The 25,738-nt window shown below is 37.8% G+C and overlaps 1 protein-coding gene across 7 annotated transcripts in view; it reads left to right on the forward strand.

Annotated features, from left to right (window-relative positions):
• The window catches only part of Hecw1 (HECT, C2 and WW domain containing E3 ubiquitin protein ligase 1), a 417,595-nt gene that overhangs the window by 172,213 nt on the left and 219,644 nt on the right, over nucleotides 1-25,738 (forward strand). For all 7 annotated transcript variants that reach the window (XM_058576839.1, XM_058576837.1, XM_058576840.1 and 4 more), the window contains 2 exons: nucleotides 7,481-7,805; nucleotides 19,284-19,391. In XM_058576839.1, the coding sequence (XP_058432822.1) occupies nucleotides 7,481-7,805; nucleotides 19,284-19,391 (433 nt within the window). The remainder of the gene's footprint in view (nucleotides 1-7,480; nucleotides 7,806-19,283; nucleotides 19,392-25,738) is intronic.

Raw genomic sequence — 25,738 nt, forward strand, 5'->3', positions numbered from 1 at the left:
CTTCTCCTGTACAGCCTCTGGGGGTTCTGCTGGGACTTCAGCTGGTCCTGCCATCTGGACACCTGATCCATACCAATGTAATTTAGGAAACAGGGGCTCAGGGATTCTGGGCATCAAGCCTTGTTCTTAACACTAAATAAGCTCTTAGCTATATGTCATGACTCTGAGACATGGGAGACACATGCACCCCAACTCACACATCACCCACACATACACTCATTCATTCATTCAACAAAATGTTCACATTTTTGCCAGGGAACTAGAAATGCAAACATAGAGGATCCAGGCAAGGACCCAGCTCTCTTGGTGTCTGCCCTCTAGGACACTGATAGGGAAAAAAAAAGTCAACAAGGAAGACAATTTTATACAGAACATGTTATTCAGGCTCTCCTTGTTCATCAAAGTCAGAGAGGAGGAAGATGTCATATGGAAGACAAGCCTTGAGTTGAGAGTAGGAGCTATGGGGATTAAGTATGAAATAAGACAAGTAGACATTGGAATTTGGCCAAAAGGCAATGCCGTGGCCCTCAACAAGGCAGCACAGCCGAACCCACTGGTTCAGCCCCAAATAAACTCGTACTATGACCTCAGATATTGTCAAAGACTTGTATGAGAATCTGCCACCATGTTTGTAATTTTTTTAAAGTCTCTTGAGAAGTCTCTTGAGATATTATTCAGCACATGCATGTTGTTCCCTACAGAAAGTCCAATGTGAAGTCTTTTATGAAAGACTTGAAAAGAGAAAAAAAAATTCCAGCATTCTGATCATAACAACTAAACTCCCTCTCTCTCTCTCTCTCTCTCTCTCTCTCTCTCTCTCTCTCTCTCTCTCTCTCTCTCTCTTTATCTTTTTGACTACCAAGAAGCTGAAAGAAGCATGTCTGTCCATGGTAGGAAATATAATTTCGAGAAAGAGTTTGAGAATGATAAAAGTGCCCACATACACAGGTTCCATAACTCCTTCTTCTGCTACAAGGTGTATGACCTTGAGAATTTTAATTAACTGTTCTGAGCTGATTTCCCTACCACTGCCAGACAATAGTGTTACTTAATAGGATTTTAATGAGACAATGTGCAATGTCCCCTGCCTAGAATAAATGCTCATGATCATTATTATCTTCTTTCTTATTGTTATTTCTTTACTTCTGTGGATTTTATATTTCCCTATTTTATTGTACATTTCTTTTGTTGTAAATGTTCTCAAGTTCTTTGAGAAGAGAGACAAATTCTGAATTTTTTTTTAGTTCCATTACCCCTATGATGACATAACCAGAGCTAAGAACACAGTAAAATAAAAGGCTCCAGGCATCTACTTGATCAAAATAAAATCTGCTCTTGGATTCAAAACTATTATGCTCTTTATTCCAAGTAAATAATGCCAGTTTTTATAACTGCATCTTATATTCTTTAGTAAAGTTTCCTTCAGGGCCTGTTTTTCTCTTATGATTATTATTTTTTTATTTCCTAATGTAAAGCAATTTTTAAGAATTATTTTCTCTGTTTTAGATATGTATTGGTTTGCTTTCTTTTTGTGTGAGATATGGACTCACAGCCTTATATTCCTAAACAGAAAGCTGGTAATGACTTTGTCAGACAGAAACTGACAGCACGAAACCTTTTGTCTGCCTACAATTCTTAAAAAAAAAAAAATCTACACATAATAACATGCTCTTGACCTACAAGTGATGATTTTCTGCTTTTAAAATCCTATCTTCTTGCAGAAGGTTTTGTTTTTGCTAATGTGCTCTACTGCACACAAATATCATAAACCACATTAAACACACAAAGCCTGTTCCAAGATTAAAAACAACAACAACAAACCAAACACATATCACTTAATTCAAAGCATTTCAACAATTACAATGTTTTATTTTAAGTTTGAGAGCAAAATATGTAAACAAAACATTATGAGACATGAGGTTAGGAATGACAAATTGGCTGAATATACCAAGATACTTGGCAGGTCATAGGAAAATATACCTGCTTGGCAGCCCCCATGTTGCCATGGGAACTCCACCCTGGCTGCATAGGACCCACACATTGCCATGGGAACACCCACCTTGGGCATCCATAGGACCAAGTGGAATGAGGCTGAGTGGCACCTCTTCTGGAAATCCCCGAGTGAAAGTAGATACAAGCCACTAGGTTCCTGGTTTGGGGGTGGGGGGGTGCCTTCGGCCATTCTCTCCCTTTCAGCCTGTTCTGCTTTATGAATGTACATCCACTTTCAATAAAGCTACCCTCTGGCTACTTCTCCTGTGTGTCTTGCTCAGTTCTTTGTTCCAGATGCCCTGAACCCAGACATGGACTGGACCCTCCTCTAGTAAGAGTTGGAGCCTCTGCTATAAATAGAAAAAACCCAACAGATGGAATTCTGCACCTTAAAAAGTAGGGCTCTTTGTGAAATTTGTTTAGATTGTTTTCATTGTATCCATTTTCTCAGGGTCAATTAAAATCTGTGCTTAACATAGCCCATAACTAGGGACCCTTAATTACAACCAATGATTGGAAAATTATATTGTTATAGGAACAATTGCTGATATCTTGTAATCCTTTTATCTGCATCATATTGCCTATCACCAAAAGTAAGTGATGATATGAGACACTTGAATTATTTTATGGGATGAAGAAAAACCTAGGAGCCCCATCAATTAGTGATACCCATCAATTCCTCTTCATACAGAGAATGGGGAGAGCCACCTTTCTCAGAGAGTAAAGAGGAAGGAGGTCTTCTGTCAGAGGAGGTCTGCCTTCAAGATTAGGAAGAATTGCAGGGTTGTAAAACACTGGTATCACTGTCTAGAAAGAGAGTGGTCTTTATCCAAGGCTATTTAAAAGCAGGAACAGATCTTCATCTTCATCTATCTCCCATGGTTCAGATGTGAAGGAAGAATGGTTAAACAGCCTTTTTCCAGCCCGATAAGTCTACAGTGTGTGCTGGGAACATTCATGAATGTCTGGGAAAACTGTGAGCACAAAAGAATTCATGTTTGGCCATGGATGCTATCCACCTGCTGTATTCAAAATGCAACTACTGAAATTTACTTAAATGTTCTCACCACAAAACAAAATAAGAAAAAATTTAAAAGATTGGGATGAAAGAGGTGTTAACTAACTTGATCATGAAAATCATTTCACAAAAGATATGTTTATCAAATCATTATGTCGTACACCTTAAAATCATAGTATTTTATTACCAATAAAGGTAGAAAATTAAAACAAAAAGAAGCACCTGTTGTGAGTCTTTAACAAAAACATCTATTTAGGACATAATTGATCCTAGTTTTATGTTGGCTTCCTTCCTACATAACTTTTTGACCCTATCTTCTCTCTCTCTCTCTCTCTCTCTCTCTCTCTCTCTCTCCCACTTCCTACTAAATTACCATGTTTTTATGTATTGTAAGTATCTTTACAAGCCACTTTCAGTATAAAAAAAGGATATAATTGAATAAAATAAAATCTCTTAAAGTTTGAAGGGCATTTTTAAACCAGTAGTTATGCCAATCACAGGGGATATAAGCAGGACAAAACTTGATAGGAATAAATAGAGACAGACCAACTAGCAGTAAGACAATAAGCAGCCTTTCAGGGAATGGGAGTGCTGTGGATCATGAAGCGGAAAGCCCTGTTCCTTGGGAATAAGACAGGATACAAGGGGAGGCTATAAAAGAGTTGGTTCTAGGGCATTGCCTTGAAGAAGTGCAAATTCTGCTTGCAAGTATGAATAAATGAATATTAAAAGCCAGGTTCTTATATCCGTGTGTTAATAAAACTGAAGTAGCAGCATATATTTTGCCAGGGTCAGTAAGAGAGCATGACCTTCCAGGAACAGCTTCATTTGAGGCTGCCTTTCTTATTCCAGGAAAAACACCATTATTCCAACCCAGTAATCACTGACAAACATCCCCTCCTTCACTAACGTTTCCCTCTACATCTTTGTTCTCACCATGTGGATAGCAATCATGTCTTTAACAAAAGAGAAACACTCTTCTCATCTTTTTGAAGCCCTGATTGAAATCATGTTGATAAAAATTCTTTCAGCCTCCTCAACACTAATGCAAAAATATCCTACTCAATCACAAACGTTACAGATAAAGGGATCGCGTCCTCTGGAAGTTGGTATAGAGAGCTCATTTACCATACACATCTATAATTTTAATTTTGTAAGGAAACCCCAGAGTGACATGAGCAGGAGTGACCTTTAGGGTCTGTACAGAATGAATTTAAGTGCGAGGACTCTGTGGTGATGTGAAGGGACATTTGGCCAGTGGATTAGGGTGGCTGACTTCCCACATCTTGTGTTTCAGTTGGACTTCCTTTCTAAAGTAATACCATTGCCGGAGTCCTAGGCCAGAGAGGGGGTGACTTCAGGGAATCCCAATCTATCAGGTTGTTATGGTTTAGGTATTAGGTGCCCCCCCAAAGGCTCATATGTGAGAAAATGCAAGAAAGTTTAGAGGTAAAATGATTGGATTATGAGAGTTTTAACCTGGTCAGTGCATTAATCCACTGATAGGGATTAACTGGGTGGGATCTGTAGGCAGGTTGGGTGTGGCTGGAGAAGGCGGGTCATTGGAGTTTACCTTTGGGACTTACATTTTGTTCTTGGTGAAAGGAAAAGTCTCTCTGCTTCTTAGTACCGCATCTTGAGCTGCTTTCCACCACCACACTCTTCTGCCATAATGTTCTGCCTTATCTCAGGCCCTGAGGAATGCAGTGGGCCATCTGTGGACTGAGACCTCTGAAACCATGAGCACCAAATAAACATTTCCTCCTCTAAAATTATTTTTGTCAGTTCTTTTCATTGCAGCAATGAAAAAGCTGACCAAAACACAAACTGACAAATATACAAACTAGCCCCAAATATCAAAATGAAAAAAGTAATAGTGAAATAGAAAAGGAATTTATTCAATATAGTTATATTGGGAAGACAATCAGTCTCAGTCTTGAGAGATACTGATAGGAGCACTAGATTTAAATAAAGGAAGAAATGGGGTAGAGGACAAGAGGTATGCATAATTAAGCAGTCTTGATCAAACTAAGATCCAGTTGAACATTATCTCAGGACTGGTTCTTTTAGGTCCTAAAGAAGTAGTTATTGCAATCTGGTTTCCATCATGAGCTGTGTGCTCCAGCTGAGGGGACAACCTGATCTCCCACCATGAGGTAATTGCTTCCATTAAGTGGAGACAAACTTGTCACAGGTTGATCTGCCTGTAAGACTCATTATTCTGGTCAGGTTTAGAGCAATGACTGGAGACATTTAGGTGTACCTCTGGGAGTGTAGGGCAGGATGTCATGAAAGTGTGCAGTTGAGAATCTGTTGGTTATGATATTCCTGAAAATCTTGAGAATACCTTAGTGCCTTCAGCCTTGAAAAAGGGATGAAAGAGGTTAGGTAAATTTAGGGCTTACACCCTTGTGTTACCAGTTTTTAGACAGATACTCCTTAAGTAACTAACACGTCCACATACAGATTTGTGTAGGAATCTGATCCAAAATTTAAGGTAATAAAGGAAACATACAAAATGAAGGCAGAGATGCCAAGATTTTTTCTTGCTTTTAGTTACCACTGGGCACCTGCATTTCCAAAAGCCAGTGCTTTTAGCAAAAGCAGTCTCTTAATCCTTTGTATAATACCAGTGGTACTGGTATATTTTTATTTATTAAATTCTTACTGTGCCAAGAACTTGATTTGCATGGATGTGTTAAATTCTGACAATGACCTTTTTATGGATGAAAGGCTGAAGTTCAGATAGATTTAGTCATCTACCCCATACCAGTGTGATCATGGTTTGATCTAACTCTTAATTATATATTTGACTATTTCATTTAATTCCAAGCAGTATTCAATCTCCAAAATACTACAAGATGTTATTGGTGCACTTAAATTATGTGCAAACTTGAGAAATTTTATGCTATAGCAGCAGCCTTTCTGTTTTGGAGATTTTATCGAGGCCCCTGGAGGATTGTCAATTTATTGAATCCTGTCCTGAACTATCCAGAATAGCCCTGAGATGGGTGGGTGGGTGGCTGGTTCATGCTTCCCTGGGCTTTGCCTGTGCTGATGACAGGAGAGCTAGTTGTAGTGACAAGACAAGCATTAAAAAAAATAGGGGATATGAACCTGATAGTGTGATGAGATATTTTCTGAGGCTGGTTTTTCTGCCTGTAGTAATTCTCTGGTTATCACCAGTAAAGCCAGAGGAATTCTTTACAAGAGACACAACTAATGAATAAAAAAGCCATCTAGTTGGTCATCTAGGACCAAGATTCATAATGCCACTACTGTGTTTAATCAGGTTCATGCGCTTTTCACAAGTTCCCTGGTCTTGGAAGATGGAAATAGTACAGGCCTGAATTACTGTTTAATATCTTTATATAATTTGAAGTATAATCTGGTTCTGGGGTCTTGTCCTCATGGTTGGGAAACAAAATGTCAATAACTTCCATTTGATTGATGTACATAATAAGTTCCAGTCCCTATAATCTAAATAGCATGATTCAATACTTCTTGGCTTTAATTTTCTCTTTTTGACAACAAAAATGTTATTATTTGTTGAATAGCATGTATTCTTATAGCCAGGAATCCCAAAAATGTACATTTAAAACTCAATTTTAGTATTCTTTGATGAAATCAGAATCACCCTTTCTTGTTTCAAAAATGAACCCCTTAAGTTCCATGTGATGCCCTTCCTTAGATCTTTTCTAAGTTACTGTGCTTTATCAGCTCAGCTCATTTTAAGTACTCAATGTTGCAAACATTAAAAAGAAACAAAAGTGCAGCCTTCATCAATCGCAATGTTTTCTACAATACCATTGCCTCCAAAGGAGACAGTCATCTGAGATTGAATTTTATTGAAAATTGTGATGTTCAAAGATGACTAGGATGTCTGAAATCCTTAATAGAAATGTCAGACAGCCTAGAAACATTCTGTAGAGTGAGAGAGTAGTAAATGGAGGGGAATGGCCACCTGGCCCAGCAGGGACCACCTCTAATTCTGGGCTATGTGTAGATTCTTGAATGCTGCAGGGATCACTGACACAATCAATAATGATAATCATCATTTACCCTCAAAAAGGACAAAATTGGATCCAATTGAATTGGTGTTAGAGAACTCAAGTAATGACACTGTGTTTGGGGACAGTCATATCCTCAAGGTCATGCTACATGCATTCCAATCTTTCTAGTATCAGTTGAACCAAAGGGAGCTGGGTGAAGCACAGACTCCAGCAGAGCCTGGAAATATAGGCACCTTAGTTCATTTGTATCTCTGTTCTTGTCCCTGTGTGAACCCAGAGTTGCAGGCTTTGTCATAAGGAAGATGCTATATGTTGTGTTTTAAATCTCCAGGAGGGCAGCACCCTCACAGTTCATTTCCGCACCCCCCCCACCCTTGTGCATCTTCAATTCCTGTGAAGACAATGACCTACTTGCTGGCCCATTCTGACCCTGCTCACTGTCTCTTTGTCCCCACAGAATCTGTACCAGAACAGGTTTTTAGGCCTGGCTGCCATGGCGTCTCCATCACGAAACTCACAGAGCCGACGCCGATGCAAGGAGCCACTCCGCTACAGCTACAACCCTGACCAGTTCCACAACATGGATATCAGGAATGGACCTCATGATGGTGTGACCATCCCCCGCTCCACCAGTGACACTGACCTGGTCACCTCAGACAGCCGTTCCACACTCATGGTTAGCAGCTCCTACTACTCCATAGGGCACTCACAGGATCTGGTGATCCACTGGGACATTAAGGAGGAAGTGGACGCTGGAGACTGGATTGGCATGTACCTCATTGGTGAGTAGATTATCACCTTCAGCCCAGCTTGAGGGAAACAATGACTTACCCAGGCCCACTGACAAGGTGCCACCGAAATAATGATCTTCTGTATGTGGTTTCAGTGTTCAACAGGATATTATTCATAATTTGCTTTTATATGTACTTTAATGTTTTTTAAAATCTACAATATCATTTAGACACACAACTGAGTTAAACATCAGAGTCTGCCACACTGGAGACCATCAGGGCATTGCCTTGTTTTTCTGCAGACTGTATGATAAGGCACTGTTGCCATCTCTATTCAATGAAAGAAAATCATGACATAGCTGGATGTGTCATGGTTAAAAACAAATATCATTGCCACTTGAAATTTCTCTTCAAGTTGTAAATAAATGAATATCAAAAGCCATGTGTTCATAAGACCATAGTAACACCATTACCCCACCAGTGCACACACATCTAAGTGCAGGTAATTGTACTTTTCTTCCTAACACAATCATTTCATCATGACCTTCAAAATTCCTACTGCTTTGTATTCAGAAGACATGCTGGGATTGTATACACAGTCATGGTGCTGCAGAAAGTTGACTTGATTTACCTTAGGTAAAGTTTTATACTCAAAATTGTCAATGTTCCAGAATTGAAAGTTCATGAAAAGATTTTTTTAATGTGAGTTTTCTCAAGTCTGTACAGACAAACTAAATTTTACAAATAAATTGGACATTGAAGCAACTACTTTATAAAAGTGTCACCAGTCTCATTAATTAGTTTTGAAATAAAATCTTGCAAATTTGAAATTACGAAAATAAATTACATGAAAAATGTATTTTCTTTATGAGAAAGAAAGCGGGTGTGGTAGAAATTGATATGATTATACACAAGCCAATGTGTAAATTTTTTTGAGGGGGGGACACAAGAATCAATAGATCCAACACCAGGTCAATAGAGGCCAGGCCTTCTGCATTCAGTTGGCATAGTACATCATTTACATACTCAGGTGCACAACTCCAGATATAACATCATCCAATAGCAAAGGAAGTAATGGATTGTTATGAGTAGCTTACAACCTGGGCCATTATTATGGTAAAATTAAGGGAATCTTATCTCTCAGGAAAATATATTTGGTCCTCTTAAAGTTTCTGCCATCAGCTTGGTTAGTGTATTTACAATAAACGTATTAATGTAAAGATGAAGAAACATAACTTTTGAAATTGTTACACAAATAGTAGTTAACTAGATAAATAGGACTTCCAAACAGTAAAAATATAATGTTTTTAAAAATTAGTTCTTAAATGAAAGCAGACAGATCATTCTAGGAAAGACATTGTAAACTCACAGCCCACCAAGCATATTTTGTTTAGTCTACATGGTTTTGTTTTAAATTTGATTAATTATTCACATTTAAAAATGTAGAAATTTCACCAGCTTTCTAGTGTCTTTCACAAACACCCCAATTTGGCAGACTCAGCTTGTAATATCATGGGGCTCTAATCAGCCTGGTTAAATATTGTTGCCCCCTTTAGACTGGCCTGCAAACTTTAATTTTGTCAAAGTTCCCCCTCCCACCCACCCTCATTTTAATTTGGAATGTCACTTGTTTAACAGCTGAAGCAATTAGGTTTTTGTGTGTGAGTATACACACACATACACACACACACGCAGAGTTTGAACCAACTATTTACAAAGGTACCTTCCTACAGCTGATGAGTATTGACACCATTCCTCAAGTTAGGGAACAACTGGAAAAGGATCATGTTTGGGGAGAAGGTAATGAGCTCAGTGTGGAATTTACTGTTTATGGAACAAATGAGTTTCCATCATCCACAGCGAATAAACGAATGGTTCTGCAGCTCAATCATAGATTCCTGTTACAGCTTTAGATTAGCCTGGGAGTAGATAAGCTACCTTGTGGATTGTTTGTGGAAAAAGCACTAGAAAGTCCCTGTCAGAGAAAGGGGGTAGGGAGAGGCAGAGAAGAAACTCTAAAAGAAGATGGAAGAGGGTGAAAAGGAAGGACCACTAGGAGCTCACACCACACAGGACACTCTTGTGCTGTGAGGATACTGCGAAAAGGAAAGGGCTGTCAGCCACATCAAGTATCACGAAACTCTGTGAATGAATAAGATCTGGTGTTAACATGACATTTTGACTGAGCCAAAAGTAACCACAACTCATCATCTTGGAATCTTACTCTGACAGTTTGTTATTCTCATAGTAGCTACACATACATAACTGTGAAGTTATTTAATGCAGAATGCCAACACTTTCAGTAGCAGAACACTTCAAAAATGATTTTCCCATCCAAATTATCTGTGAATCTTAAAAGTTTATAATTTGTAAGTCTTTAGCAATTTATCTTCCAGATTTGCGGTGCCTCGCCAAAGCTCAAGTCATGGGTACAGATCCAGAAATTTAGGGATGGTAATTTCATTTAATCTGTCATTTCCAAATGAGGAGCTGCCAATTGAATGGCTCCTATGGCCACACAGCTGCGTCCCTGGCAGCAGAACTTACACTAACAATGGGAGCATGTTGGCATTCTGGTGCAACATCAGGTATGGGCCATTCCACATCAGTGGGCCATCAAAATGTCCAAGTAAGGCCAAGTAATGCCTTCAGCATTTTGTGACCTCTAGTACTCTCCAAACAAACATAATTTTCTTCTGTCATAAGAGGGTAAAGATATCATGCTTAAATATGAAATAAATATACAATTAAAATTAGGAAAATATAATTGAATAGGTAAAGTAGGTATAATATGTTCATAATCTGCAAAAATACCTTTCTTATTAATCATACTTTTAATAAACACATTCATTATTATACCATGCTACCCTAATTCCATGCTATAGTTTTTTCATTAATTTAAAACATAATGAAAGTAGAATACATTTATGCATTCAAAATTCTACCTATCAAGAAATAATAAAAATTAAAATTTAAAATTCTTCAAAATTGCATCATTGAAGGTTGCTGATAGACTATGCCTGGGAATGTACACTCTCTTTCAAATCTTCTGGATTTCTCTACCTGTGTGATATTAGAGACTATAGTATTTTTCAAATTGATTCTTTGGAATTTTTTGAGGCTGCTTCTGTGACCTCTACTTTCTTGATGTATATTTGTGTGTGTGTACTCCTGTGTATGTATATGGCATTGTGTTAACTGAACCTTATGCATACTGAAACTGTGACCCCAGTTGGTACAGCTCCATAACAAATGAGGTTACAAGGGTAAGAGTTACCAAAGGACCTACAAAGGGTGTAACTCTGATGTACACAGATTTCAGTTAAAAGGAACCTGTACAAAGTAAGGATCACCTCTCTCCTTCTCAATCTCTCTCTTTCTTTCTCTCTCTGTGTGTATATAGATAGATAGATAGATAGATAGATAGATAGATAGATAGATAGATAGACAGATGTAGATAGATAGATGTAGATAGATAGATAGATAGATGTACACATTTATAATAATATTTATATATGGGTGTCTATGTTGTCTGATCTTGTTCTATTATTTTTTGGTGCTGGGGATGGAGCCCAGGGTCTTGCACAATTTTGTTTCCTTATTCTCTCATTTTTTAATGAAGTGTGTTAAAATCTAGCAAAAACTTTTAATCTTTGTCCTCTATATTAGTCTCTTTTCTATTACTAATAAAACAGTAACAGAGACTGGGTAAGTTATAAAGGAAAGAAGATTTCTTTTGGCTCATAGTTCTGGTCCAAGATCAAAGGGCCAAATCTGGTGGAGTCCTGAGGCAGCACAGGGCATCACATGGCAAGAGATAGGGAGTACTTGTGTGCACACAGACAGGTGTATGCTTGTATGTGTGAGTCAACTTTCTATTGCTGTAACAAAATACCTGAGATGACCAACTTTTAAAGAGAAGATTTATTGGGGCTCATGATTACAATCCTTTGTTTGACCCTATTGTTTTGGGGCCTATGGTGAGACAGCACACAATGATGGGGAGCATATAGTGGAACAAAACTGCTCCCTCATAGCCAGAAAGTGGAAATAAGAGAAGAGGAAGGGACTATGGGCCCGCTTTTCACTTGAAGGGCACACCCCCAGTGGCTGAATGATCGCCAACTAGGCTCCACCTCTTACAGTCCACAACCTTCCAGTAGTACCAAACTGGGGACTAAGCCTTCATTACATGGTCCATTGGGGGATATTCAAGATCCAAACTTTTGCAGTGTGTTTTCTCCAGTCTCTGTCTCTCTCTCTCTCTTCTTGTAAAAGCACCAGTATTTCATCATGGAAGTTCCCCCTCATGACCTTGACTAGCCCTAATCACCTCTAAAAGACCCTACCTCTAAAAACCATGCTCAGATTAAGTGTCTAGTTCTTAATATTTCACAATGCAGATTAAGCTCCAACATGAGTTCTGAAGGAGAAAAACCATGTTTAAACCATAGCATCTACTTTCACATCTATAAATTATATATTTTGTAGATGCTGATGCTGTTTCTTGGGTATACGAATGTTCATGATATTTAGACCTTTTTACTCTGATTTATTATAGCTTATTATTTCAACTCACTGGGCTCCCTTATAATACTCTTTGCCTTGAATTCTGTTTTCTAAATGCTGAGATTGCTAGTATCTCAGTTTTCTTCTACTTCATACTTGTTTTCTGTTTTTCCTTCCTATATTGTCAATCCTTCTCTGTCTTTAAGTGTGACTCTTTGTGTGTGTGTTTTTATTCTGATCTGTGAGTCTCAGATTTTTAATTGGTTAGGATAGTACATTTACACTTATTGTACTTACTATTATATTAGGACTTCTTTTTGCCCCCTTTCTTCATATTCTTTATTTAATGTAATTTCCTTTGGTTTCATGTACATGAGGATGTATTTCTTGCCTTTTATTGGAATGATCTGTTGATTTACAAGTTATGCCTCTCTTATTATTCTTACAGTGATTGCATTCAGTTATCAACCAGTGGTTCTCAGCTGAGGTGATTTTGCCCCTCAGGAAACACTTGGTAAAGTCTTAAGCCATTTAAGGTTGTTGGATTGTTGAAGGTGCTACTGACATCAACTGGGGGGGAGTCCAGGGATGCCACTAAATCTGGTATATAGCATAGAATAGTCTGATAATAACAAATAGTTATCTAGCCAAAGATAGCCACAGTACCCAGGTTGAGAAACTCTAAGTCAGGCTCATATTTGTTCCCCTAAAGGTATTTATCACTACCTTAGAAGTTTCTAGTCTCTGCTTAGGAATCCAAGTATATTAGCATATTCTGTGCTATAAGAAGGCACTGGAGGTGAGAAGAGTATTGGAATAAGTGCTAAGGGCCAAATCATGGTCTCCACCACAATGACGAATGTGGCTGTAGACATGACAATATCAAAGCAGTATTTTGTTATCCACTCTTCTATTACAGATTAGGATGTGGAAAGCATAGCTACTTTCAATTGATTTCTTAGCGATATCTCTTCTTGTAACAGACTAGTTTTTCTGCCGGTATGGTTCCATATTCCTTTGGTCTTCAAAACTTTCATTTTTCAGACATGGGGACTTTCCTTTATTGTCTATATTCCTTATCTTTTCCTGTACATTTTGTCTTCTGGTCTCGTGATTTTCTGAAAAGTTTTCTCAATTAGATTTAACTTCCTAGTCCATTTTCCCTAGAATTTGTACAGTACAGTGGAATAGGGGCAGTGATGGACACACAAGTAGAACTCATGGACCGTGTCTTCTACATTGGTCAGTACTCCATGGGGGGAATTCCATGGTTAAATAAAGATGGAAGTCTCTGCCCACCTTGCCCCACTTTTAGAGATTCACAATGTATAATAAAGGTTTGAGAAGCCTGGAGTAGAGTGACTCACTTTATTTTGTTTAATCCAGCATTCCCTGCATTTTCTTGAGCAAAACAACACTTTTATTTCTCACTAGATTGTTCCAGTTTGGGAAATCATACACAAGGAGTTATGAGAAATTACAAACACAGGAACTCAGCCCTTACCCATAAGAAACATTTATTGCTCAGGGCCTTAAAATATAAGAACAAAAGTTAAAATTGTCTTTCTAGCTAGGTACCTGCACATAGAGTCTTCTAGAATGTTCCTTCTCCTTCTTCTTCCTCCTCCTCCTTGTACTTCACCTCCTTCTCCTCCTTGTTTAATTTTTTTAGAATTCTTCTTCGTGGACACCAATTCTTCAAGAACTGAAGTTTCCCTTTACATCAGACACCCTATTAGGATATAGAAGAGCTGAAGCTGTATTTCTCAGTCAAGAGAGAAAATGAATATTTGTTTTAAAGAAACAATCTGTATATGGGGTAAAAATGGGAGTTCATAACCCACTTGAATCAAAGTGTGAAATATGATATATCAAGAAATTTGTAATGTTTTGAACAACCAACAATAAAAAATTTAAAAAAAAATAAAGAAAGAAACAATATAAAGGAAAAGCCTCATAAAAAGAGAAAGGGACAATGATTTGTAGGACCTGTGCTGCCATTTTAGATTCCCTTCCTAGTACATGATAACAGCACTTCTACATCATGGGCTTAGAAAGGTGAAAGGCAAGTAGATTGTCCCCATATCCCCTTACCATTTTAGTAAAGTCATAGTGGGAGAATCCTTGGAGATTTTTCCAAGATTTGATTATCAGGAGGCATGAGTTACTCTGAGAAACCAAAGCCATGTTGTGCTTCTTCTGATGGGCTTAAGAGACCTGGGGGATGGATCAAGTGTCCTTTATAATTGATTATGAGCTCACTTGCCCATTCTGCTCTTAATGGCAGCAGTGTTTTGTTGTCCACTCTTCTATTACAGATTAGGATGTGGAAAGCATAGCTACAGTTATCATTTTTAAGACACATCAAGAGAAAATATATTCCTCATTTCTTAGGTAAGCTTCATTAGAACTTTCTGGCTAAAATTTTAATAACCTACAAAGATCTTTCCCCTATTATAAACTAGATGCAGGAGGTAGGATGTTACATACCAGAATAAACATCATCCAGCAAATGTATTCTTATTTTGAGGGACTTAATACATCTTTTTTGTGTTCTGTACAAAGTGCACAATGACTAAATTTTAAATAGTACTGGTGTAAGCTATTATTAATGGCTTTGCTCATTAAGTATCATGGGGATTTGAAATAGGATGCCCTATTTTTAGCCTAGGCTCTAGATAGAAATAGTGCTTATTAGATGGCCGACACTATTCTGAGACTGCTGCCTATAATAGTTCATTTAATACAGCAAAAATGTTAAGGTGGGTGCTAAGATTATCTCCATTTTGTAGTGAAGAAGCTGAGACACAAAAATGAAATAAGATCATATAACAATGATAGATGTAACCTCCTGCCTCAAGGGTGGCTGTAAATATTGCTCCCACAAAGAGATTTCTGCCCTGATGAAGAACATAGGACAAAGAGCCTCCAGGTAGACACCCAGGAACCACATTCCTCATTGTGGTGGAGACCACGATTTGGCCCTTAGCACTTATTCCAGTTCTCTTCTCTCTTCCAATTCCTTCCTGTAGCACAGAATACGCTAATACACTTGGATTCCCTAAGCAGAGACTAGAAACTTTTCTAAGGTAATGATAAATACCTTTAGGGAAGAGGTTGACCTCTTTGCAGAGATGGCCTAATCAAGAATACAGATTGTTTTGTTTCATGTGTTAGTTTCATGTGTCATGCATTTGCCAGTGTTATTATTTGTGCCAGGAAAACAGATACTTATCAAGACAAAGTGTCAGTCCCTTAAAATGTGTTATGCATAAAAATTGTACAACAAAGTGTATCTTTTTCTCTTTAAAATGTGTTATTTGGCCATTTTATCAGTTTTTTTGCAATTCTTCCCACCTACCCCCCTTCCTTTTCTCATTTGTGCTTCTACGGATTCCTTGATACTTAACCCATTTTTATAGTTTCTATATTCCAATGAAATTACCTGTTTTCCTAAACAAATCACCAAATATATTAGAAACTCCTGGGAACAAAGATCATGTCTCATTCACCTGTGTATCACCAGGGTTTAGCAATACTGAGAATGGAAAAAAGTATGCAGTGCATATTATCTAATACATGAATGAACATTCTTCTTCTAAATGTTACTGTTTATGAAAACCTGACCATATCTACTAAGGTGAATATTCAGGTGATCAGAGTGGATAAATTTAGGAATATAGCACCTCTTGGAGAATTGCCATAATGAGGCAAATTTCTACCTGGGTGTGAAACTCATTATATCTGTACTGAAGACCCAGGGAGCTAGAAAAATATTATGCTTTTTTGCAGAAATGAGGCAATTACTGTAAAAGACATATTATGCAATCATCTTAGTAACCCAAACAGGGCTGTAAGCACACACTGTGAATATAAAGACAGGTAAATTTTGCAAACAAGTGATCCTCCAAAGGATACAAACAGTTCTTGCTGCTAATGAAGCAGAGATGGTGCTCCTCTGCCCAGTCACCTTTGCAAAAAAGGGGCAGCTCAAAATGTGCAATCAACATAGTAGATTACAGGTGCATTTGCTAGTTTCTGTCATTTACTCCTCCCTTGAAAGGCTGAAGTTTTTACTACCCACCCCTCACTTTGCAGATGAGGAACCTGAGGCTTTAGACATGACAATATTGGTAAATGGCACAAAAATCCTCAAGCTTTCCTTTTTGAACATTATCATTGCATATTTTCTCAGTCCAGCCAAATGCAGGGTATCCTAAAAGGAAAAAGGACAGCCATGACCTGTTTCTCTCTCTGCAGAGCCTTGACTCTGGTACTGTCTTCAGTCTCAGATTTGGACACTCAAAACATGGTTTTCCCAGAAATTCAGATCCAGCTAGCTCAGTTGATTACTTTCTAGTGAAGTGAAAACTACAAAAGCCCCATAGAATCAAGGTAAAATTCATATCCCTAGCTTCATGTGCACTGAGAATGTGGGGTCTGAAACCAAGGAGGTGACAGTCAACTTGGTCTTTTAGGACCTGTTCACTCCAAGAATGTGTCATTTCTCTCTGGGCAATGGGCTTTAAGACATCAGCAGGTTGCAATGTGATGAGAAAAGAAAGAGCAGTAGATGAAAACCCACAATCACTTATTAGGTGCTCCCAGTACCTCCAAGCAGTAAGTTCTTCCCTACCTCAGCCCTCCCCACACCCAGCTTTATTTTCCACCCATGCAGCTCTTCTCATCCTTCAGTGGTCTCTGACTACCCTGTTGGACTTCTTCCTTGTCACTTTGTCAAAGCACCCTGTTCTCTTTCTTCATATCTCTTATTGCAAGTTACAATACTACATTTATTTCTTTGCTTTTTGTTTAAAAGTGTCTTCTTAATTGTTTGTAAGCTTCAATTTATAACCATATTGGTTTTGCCCAATACCATGGCCCTGCACCTTCCTCAGAATCTGGTAGATAGCTGGATCTTAACTGTTGAATGAATAAACGAATGCTTGAGTTCAGGAAGGCATGGGAAAATAAGTTCATGGATGAGTCTCTATACCAGATGATTATGCTGCCCAGGTCAGAGAAGAGATGATATGGTCAATGAGAACTGGCACCGAGATACAAAGCATGATTAAACATTTTCTTTATGTCTTATCCTCAATCTCAAATGAGATTTAGCTGGTAGAATCTTTTTGAAGAAGACTTTCTTTTTTATATATTCTAATTTGTTATATATGACAGCAGAATGCATTTCAATTCATACTACACGTATAGAGAACAATTTTTCATATCTCTGGTTACACAACAGAGTCACACCATTCATGTCTTCATACATGTACTTAGAGTAATGATGCCCATCTCATTCCACCTCCTTTCCTATTCCCATGCCCCCACCCTTACCTCCCTCCCCTTTGCCCTATCTAGAGTTCATCTATTCCTCCTATGATCCCCACCCTCCAATCCCCATTATGAATCAGCATCCTTATATCAGAGAAACCATTTGGCATTTGGTTTTTTGGGATTTGGCTTACTTCATTTAGCATTATATTCTCCAACTCCATCCATTTACCTGAAAATGCCATGATTTTATTTTCTTTTAATGCTGAATAATATTCCGTTGTGTATATACCACAGTTTCTTTATCCATTCATCTACTGAAGGGCACCTAGGTTGTTTCCACAGTTTAGCTATTGTGAATTGTGCTGCTATAAACATTGATGTGGTTGCACCCCTATAGAATGCTGTTTTTAAGTCATTTGGGTATAGACCAAGGAGTGGGATAACTGGGTCATTTAACCTACCTAGTTTTCCAAAGAATCTCCATACTGCTTTCCATATTGGCTACACAAATTTGTAGTTCTACCAGCAATGTATGAGTGTGCCTTTCCCCCACATTCTCATCAATACTTATTATTGTTTGTATTCTTAATAGCTGCTATTCTGACTAGAGTGAGATGAACTCTTAGAATAATTTTGATTTGCATTTCTCTAATTGCCAGAGATGTTGAACATTTTTTCATAAATTTGTTGATTGACTGTATATCATGTTCTGAGAAAGGTCTGTCCAGTTCCTTAGCCCATTTATTGATTGGACTATTTGTTTGGGGGTTTTTGTTTGTTTGTTTGTCTATTTTGTTTTGTTTTGTTTTGGTGTTAAGATTTTTGAGTTCTTTATATATCCCAGAGATCAGTGCTCTATCTGATGTGTATGTGGTAAAAATTTGCTCCCTTTCTGTAGGCTCTCTTCACCTCACTGATTATTTCTGTTGCTGACAAGAAGCTTTTAGTTTGAATCCATGCCATTTATTGATTCTTGATTTTAATTCTTGTGCTATAGGAATCTTATTAAGGAAGTCAGGGCCTAATCTGACATGATGAAGATTTAGGCCTACTTTTTCTTCTATTAGGTACAGGGTCTCTAGTGTAATTCCTAGGTCCTTGATCCAATTTGAGTTGGGTTTTGTGCATGGTGAGAGATAGGGGTAATTTCATTTTGTTGCATATGGATTTCCAGTTTTCCCAGTACCATTTGTTGAAGAGGCTATCTTTTCTCCAATGTACATTTTTGGTGCTTTTGTCTAATATAAGATAACTGTAATTATGTGGGTTAGTCTCTGTGTTTTCTATTCTGTACCACTGGTCTATCACTCTGTTTTGGTGCCAATACCATGCTGTTTTTGTTACTATTGCTCTGTAGTATAGTGTGTAGTGATGCCACCTGCTTACTCTTGGAGGAAGACTTTCATATGTGTTTTCATACATATTCGAGCCATTCAAAGTGCAATGAACTGTGATTATTTCTCTATTTCCAGCAAAGTTGAAGAACCAGCTATGTGATCATTTCCAGGAATGTTGGGTGGGGGAAAGATTCCTGCACTAAAAAGAGGTTGGTCCTGATGGTGTCTTAGGATGCTTCTAGCTCTCTGATTCTATGATTCCAGGTGTTTTTTTCTGCTGTGAGCTGGGGATGACATTCACATCCTTTACCCTTTTTTTCTTTTTATTTTCCCCCTCTAAATAAGCTATTGACTGATTTGTGTCTCTTCTCTACTTTTTGTGTGTGTGTGTGTGTGAATATAGATGAAGTCTTGTCTGAAAACTTTCTGGACTATAAGAACCGTGGAGTCAATGGTTCTCATCGGGGCCAGATCATCTGGAAGATTGATGCCAGCTCTTACTTTGTAGAACGTGAGTACTTTTACCATTCTTGCTCAGCAGACATGGCCGATGCAAAATTCAACTGCTCTGTTCTTTGTCTTGTGGTCTCACTTCCACCTAGAAATTTGTCATGTAAAACAAAGAAGTAGATTAAATGAGATCCTTAAAAAGACTTTTCAGTAGTGAGTAATGAGTTCTAGAACAACTGGGTAACAGCCATACAAACCAACCCAGAGGGCCACTCTAATACCAAAGAAAACTGTTCTTCATATTCATCAGCCTCTAGACTCTGGACGCTTTGGCTCATATCCCCTGACTTTTACTTCAGGCTTCTCCAATTTTGATGTGTGGGAGACCATATCTTCTCAACATGTTTCCTGCCTAAGTTTTACCTTTTCCTGATCCAGTAATTCAAGGCTTCTTAACCATTGCACCACTATGCTGATAATATTCCACACTTTTTTCATAACCTTTGGCTCTTGCCACAACTCCACAGAATGGGGATCACATGTTAGTAATGCCAGACAAGTTCTTTGACTCCTAATCTACTGACATTTCTGGGTGTATAAACTTGGTGTTGTTTATACTAGCAAAATATTATGCTAAGCAAAATAAGCCAATCCCAAAAAAACAAAGGTCAGATGTCATCTCTGATATGTGCATCTGAACACACAACAAAAGAGGGGTATGGGAAGAATAGAAGTTCAGTGGATTAGACAAGGGGAATGAAGAGAAGGACAGAGGGACAGTAATAAGAAAGACAGTGGAATGAATCTGACTTAACGTTTCTATGTACATATGTGAATCTCCACATCATGCACAATCACAAGATTGGGATCCTAATTAGAATCAGATGTACTCCATGCTAAGTCAAAATATACTGTACTGTCATGTATAACTAAAAAGAACAAAAAAATAATGATGAGAATATAAAAAGGGTCCAAAATCTGTACTAAGAAGTTATAATAAAACCATCTCTTTAAAATAACCGAGTGAAAGCATATTCAAACTGGGTTAAGGAGCAATAACCTATTAAAAAACAAAACAAAACAAAAAGCAAATGGCTTAGAAAGGGCATATTCAAAATAACTGAACACTTTAGAAAAGTGACGTTTTTAAATGTTCTTGTGCAAACTTGAAAAGATTCTTGTCCTCAGTCCACCTGCTGAATTAGCAGTGTCTTGTTTGGGGAAAATGAATGAAAGGGTGGATATTTACATTTTGTATATATATCAAATGAGTGACCAATACATTAAGAAACTGTTATTCTATTCTAATAATAGAAGTTGTCAAGTTATAAAAATTGACAAATTTAATTTGTCAAAAGCAAAAATTTACCAAGACAAAGTTTAATTGAGCTTGAAAATGATTAGAATATTAACTCAGGGGCACACATATATATCAAGTAAATTAAAAAATTACAATGAATAAGGAGTCTAAGGAGTCTAAATGCATTAAAAATTATATATCACATACTGTATAAATTTATATTTTTATGTAAAATAATTTTCAAAAATGTATGCTTGAAAATGGGCCAAATTAACAAGTAGGGAGAATTAGATTTTAAAATGTTCTGAAATAGCTATCATTCATTAACACATCAAGACATCAAAGGTTCTCTTGCTGTAATAAAAATGCAGAATCCAGGCCATTTTCCAGAAAGTTACAGAAGTGTTTGTTATGATCCAAAAATAAGATTCTTTACAACCTCCTGATGGCAATAAACACATTAACCTAATTGATAAATTATACTATCTTAAAATTAAGAATGATTTTGCTAACATTGAACATTGTCCAGATTTTATATATTGAAGTATAAAAAAAGGTCACTGTTTCTACTTGGAGATTAAATTAAAATAATAAAACAAAATGATAGTTTCCTTTTATTTTTATTCTTTTTTTCTCTTTTATTATTTATTTTAATGAGAGTGGAAGTATATTGCATATGACCTGGAATCTGTAATGTTTTAATAGCATATTTCTTTGGGGGTTATGATTCAATTTAGAAGCAGGTAATTGCTATTGATTTATACAATTTTTTAAATGGTCTGACTAAATCAGATTTTGAAAGTACCACCAAATTAGAAGTATTCTAAAAACATATTTTCTGTACTCTCCAAGGAGTTACATACATGATAAAAGACAAAAGAATCATTTCCTATTCTCTGGCATGATTTTTCCTTAGAGGGCCCCTGGGATCTGTCTACAGTAATAATGATGTGATATGAGGTCTGGAGAGATGCAGCGTTTAACACGATAAAGGAAGGAACCGGTGAAATTTTAACTCTACCCATCCTGATAAAATCCTACAGTGGTGTTTTGTTATAGTAATTCAGTGTTGATTTTTTACTACATGAAGTTGGACACAGCAGGCCAGTCTCAAACTTTCAGAAGGAGTTACAATAGGCCATGTGACTGCATATTCCTATCAGAAGTCTGGATCTCAGTCCCAAATCTGCTGTGTATCCCCCTGCTCATCAAACTGTAGTAAGAAGAACCAAGCCGTGTGGCTAGAACAACTGCTCACTAACACCAGTCAGGGATGCTCCTTCCTCCACCCACTCTTGTGTTCTTATCACTGTTTAGGCACCCCCTTCTCACCTCTGTCCAGGTATAAACAAAAAACTGGAGTCAGGTGACTGCTGTGCCTTGTCTTCCTGTGCTGTCCCTGGTCAGTACCACCTGTCTACTGATCCTGTCTCAATTCTCAAATCAGTTGATAAGAAGCTGAGGGGCTTTCAGATTCAACTGCTTCCCCATCTCTACCCTTGCTTTCCAGAGTGGAAAAGTGATCTAGATTCATACCAGATTCTCTGTATTTGTCAGAAGAATATACCTCGAATACTTTTTTCAGCACATCATTTCCCAATCTTTTTCCATTACATTATCCGTCTTAGTCTATTCAGGCAACCGTAACAAAACATCTTAGAGAGGATAAGTTATCAATAATGGAAATCTATTCATGGAGGCTGGGAAGTTCAGATCAAGGTACTAGCAGATTCGGTATCTGGTGAGGACTAATTCTCTGCTTCAAAGATTACACCTTGCTGTGTCAAAGAAGGGGCCAAAGAGGATAGACAATTTCATCCCCCTTTTTTTTAAAGAGAGAGTGAGAGAGATAGTGAGAGAGAATTTTTTTTAATATTTATTTTTTAGTTTTCAGCGGGCACAACATCTTTGTTTGTATGTGGTGCTGAGGATCGAACCCGGGCCGCACGCATGCCAGGCGAGCGCGCTACCGCTTGAGCCACATCCCCAGCCCCTTCATCCCCTTTTATAAGGGATTAATTTCATTTGTCATCACCCCCCACCAAGGCCCCACCTCTTAATACTTTAATATTGTCAATTAAGTTTTAGTTTTGGAAATTTCGGGGAATACATTCAAAGGATAGCATCACTCCAAATTGAAACAAAAACAGAAAAAACAGTGGTCCCTGATTATACGTAACAGAAAATCTAAGCTATTGATCCTACTGTAAGTTTTCAATGACACCTCTCTGAACATAGCCAGGCAAGAGTTACACATGTGGGTCTGACAAAATTGGCCTCATCATCCTCAGCTTCAGCAGATGGCTTCCAAGTGAGAAGTGGTGTCTAAGGGACCACTGTGGCTCATGGTCCCTTAGACTCTAAGCTTCTGGTTTCTTTGTCTATAAAATGAAGATAATATACTTCCCCATGAGGTGATTCCATGAAAACCACCTGAGAAAGCATGGGTGATTCTCCAGGCATGCATCTGGGACAGAAAGCACTCAGTAAACACCAACTGGACTGCTGTCATTACAAGGCTTTGGACTAGGAATTGTGCGTGTTGCTCCAACACAGCTCAGGGCAGGAATGTACAGTCAGCTTTGATTTCTGCTCTGGAAATAGACATCTTGATGTCTCAGTGACAACTGTGATTTAAATGGCTATATGCTGAGAATTTTCTGTGAGGAAATCCTTTGCAGCCAAATTTGGAGACTCAAGGACATTGAAGGAAAAGCAGGGCTCCAGAAGAACTCGCTGACTTCCTTTCATTAACATTTCTGACACATAATTTCTCCTCCATGGAAAGGAAGAAAGACTAGCATTGCAGGAACCAGAGGCAGCCAGCTCCTCATGAGATACAGGGAATTTGTCAGACCACAATCCAGATGGTCAATGTGACATGTTTCTAGAACCTTTTATTTGAATTTAGGCAGGTGTTCACCAGGACTATTCTACCTTTTGAGTCAATATGACCAGGACTGTACTATGGGCTTCCATTTTCAATCATATTTTATTATTTTTAGCAAGAAGTCTCAATTTGTGGTGCAATAATCATTTGGTCCATAGACTCTAAGCCCTTCAGAAGGTTAAGTCTATTAAGCATTGACCTGTGCAACATAAAACTGTGACAAATATACTGTTTCAGAGGCTTTCTATTAGGAACACGCATGACTCCTTATAAATATTTGCAAGACAACAGCTATATGTGTGTGTGTGTGTATACATATATCTTTTTTTTCTTTTTTTATTTTTATTTTATTTTTTTTACTGGTTGTTCAAAACATTACAAAACTCTTGACATACCATATTTCATACATTAGATTCAAGTGGGTTATGAACTCCCATTTTTACCCCAAATACAGATTGCAGAATCACATCGGTTACACATCCACACTTTTACATAATGCCATATTAGTAACTGTTGTATTCTACTACCTTTCCTATCCTCTACTATCCCCCCTCTCCTCCCCTCCCATCTTCTCTCTCTACCCCATCTACTGTAATTCATTTCTCTCCTTGTTTTTTTTTTATTCCTTATAAATATTTGCAAGACAACAGCTATATGTGTGTGTGTATACATATATCTTATTTTTAATTATATAACTCTATGGAAACCATGCTAAAGTGAAATCATGGTTAAAGTTGCATTGCATAACAATCATAAAGGAATTCCAGTATTGCTTATATTCTTACTTGTGTTCCTTAAATTTTGAGAAAAGTATTCATGGTTCACAGTAATACTCTTAAATTTTCTTTTTGATCAGTGACCTTTCACCACATGATTTCCCTGGTGTCCTTCCCACCTAATCTTCTCCAGAAGTCTACCTCTGATCATAACTACACTCATGTTGTCTTTCTTCTCATTTCCTTCAAATTTTGCTTTAGAAAACATAAAAGAAATAATCTTGCTAGGGAAAAGCCTCCTGGGGTGATAGGGGAACGAATCTAAGCTATAAAATCCATAATCATTCACTCGTTAGCAGACCAGAGTGAAAAGGATAGAAATATTCATACACTAATAATTTTGTCCCTTTGATATTATTACATATCATGTGATATCATATTATACATTTTGTGTGCTAATGGAGTATACAAAGAATATAAAAGTAATTAAAATTAGAATTGCTTAGAGATAGCTTTTTGGACTAGGTCTTCACAAAAGAGAAAGATTAAAGGGCATGGCACTGATAGGCAGAGACCTAAGCAGAACTGGGCAGAGGAGACACTTCCAAACTGTGAAGGATGCAGGGAGCTGTGACCATCTGGCATTCAGCTGAGAATTATGTGAAAGATCAAGGTGCTTAGATTTAATGTGACATAGATTACCATTGTTACTTTGTTTTTGTTTTGCTTTTAGTTTTAGGATAATGTGATTAAAATGGTACTATTTGTACCATGTAACTTAAAGAAAATGTATCTGCCTTTACTAACCACAGTAATCACAGCTATAGTTTGCAGCATGTGACAGAAGGCAGGAAGAGAGCTGAGAAGGCCTCTGGTCACTAGCTGGTCATCCTTTGGCTTTGAACCTAGCCGGCCAGAGGCAAAACTAAGAGCACAGTGTTTCTAACTGATCAGGGGAAATGAGACAGTGGGGCTGTGACAATGGAGGTCAGAGGTCCAGGTGGGAAGACAGAATACAGGAATAAGGGGACATGGCAGGGTTATCCTGAAACCGTTCAATGTGAGAAGCCAAACTGTTTCAAGCAATCCCTTCTTATCATGTCAAGTACTCCAATACATCTGGGGAGCATTAAAGTCAACCTTCAGTCCATGGGAGTCTCAGTCTCTGAGATTAAATAACAAAGAGTGACTGACCATTATTACAGAAAGATATAACCAAATGATTCAATTTAGATTCACAACAATACAAAAGGTAATTCTGGCTTCTTATCAAAATATCTCAGATTCTCCCAACAAGACGAAAACTCTTAACACAAATAAGTGGTCAAGATCCTGTTCACCCATGCTTAGACTTTCCTAGATTAACCTTGAGTTGCCATGCCTCTTAATCTGATAGGGCTGGAAGCCTCCTAGGAACTGTAGGGAATCACAGTTTCAGATCAGGAAATGAGAGTTTCATTCCTGCTCACCAAGGCTCTTGAATTCCACCAGGGATATGTTAG

The sequence above is a fragment of the Marmota monax genome, unplaced genomic scaffold, assembly GCF_021218885.2.
Source record: "Marmota monax isolate L192 unplaced genomic scaffold, Marmota_monax_Labrador192_F-V1.1 WCK01_AAM20220418_F8-fsc00109, whole genome shotgun sequence".
NCBI classification, from domain to species: domain Eukaryota; kingdom Metazoa; phylum Chordata; class Mammalia; order Rodentia; family Sciuridae; genus Marmota; species Marmota monax.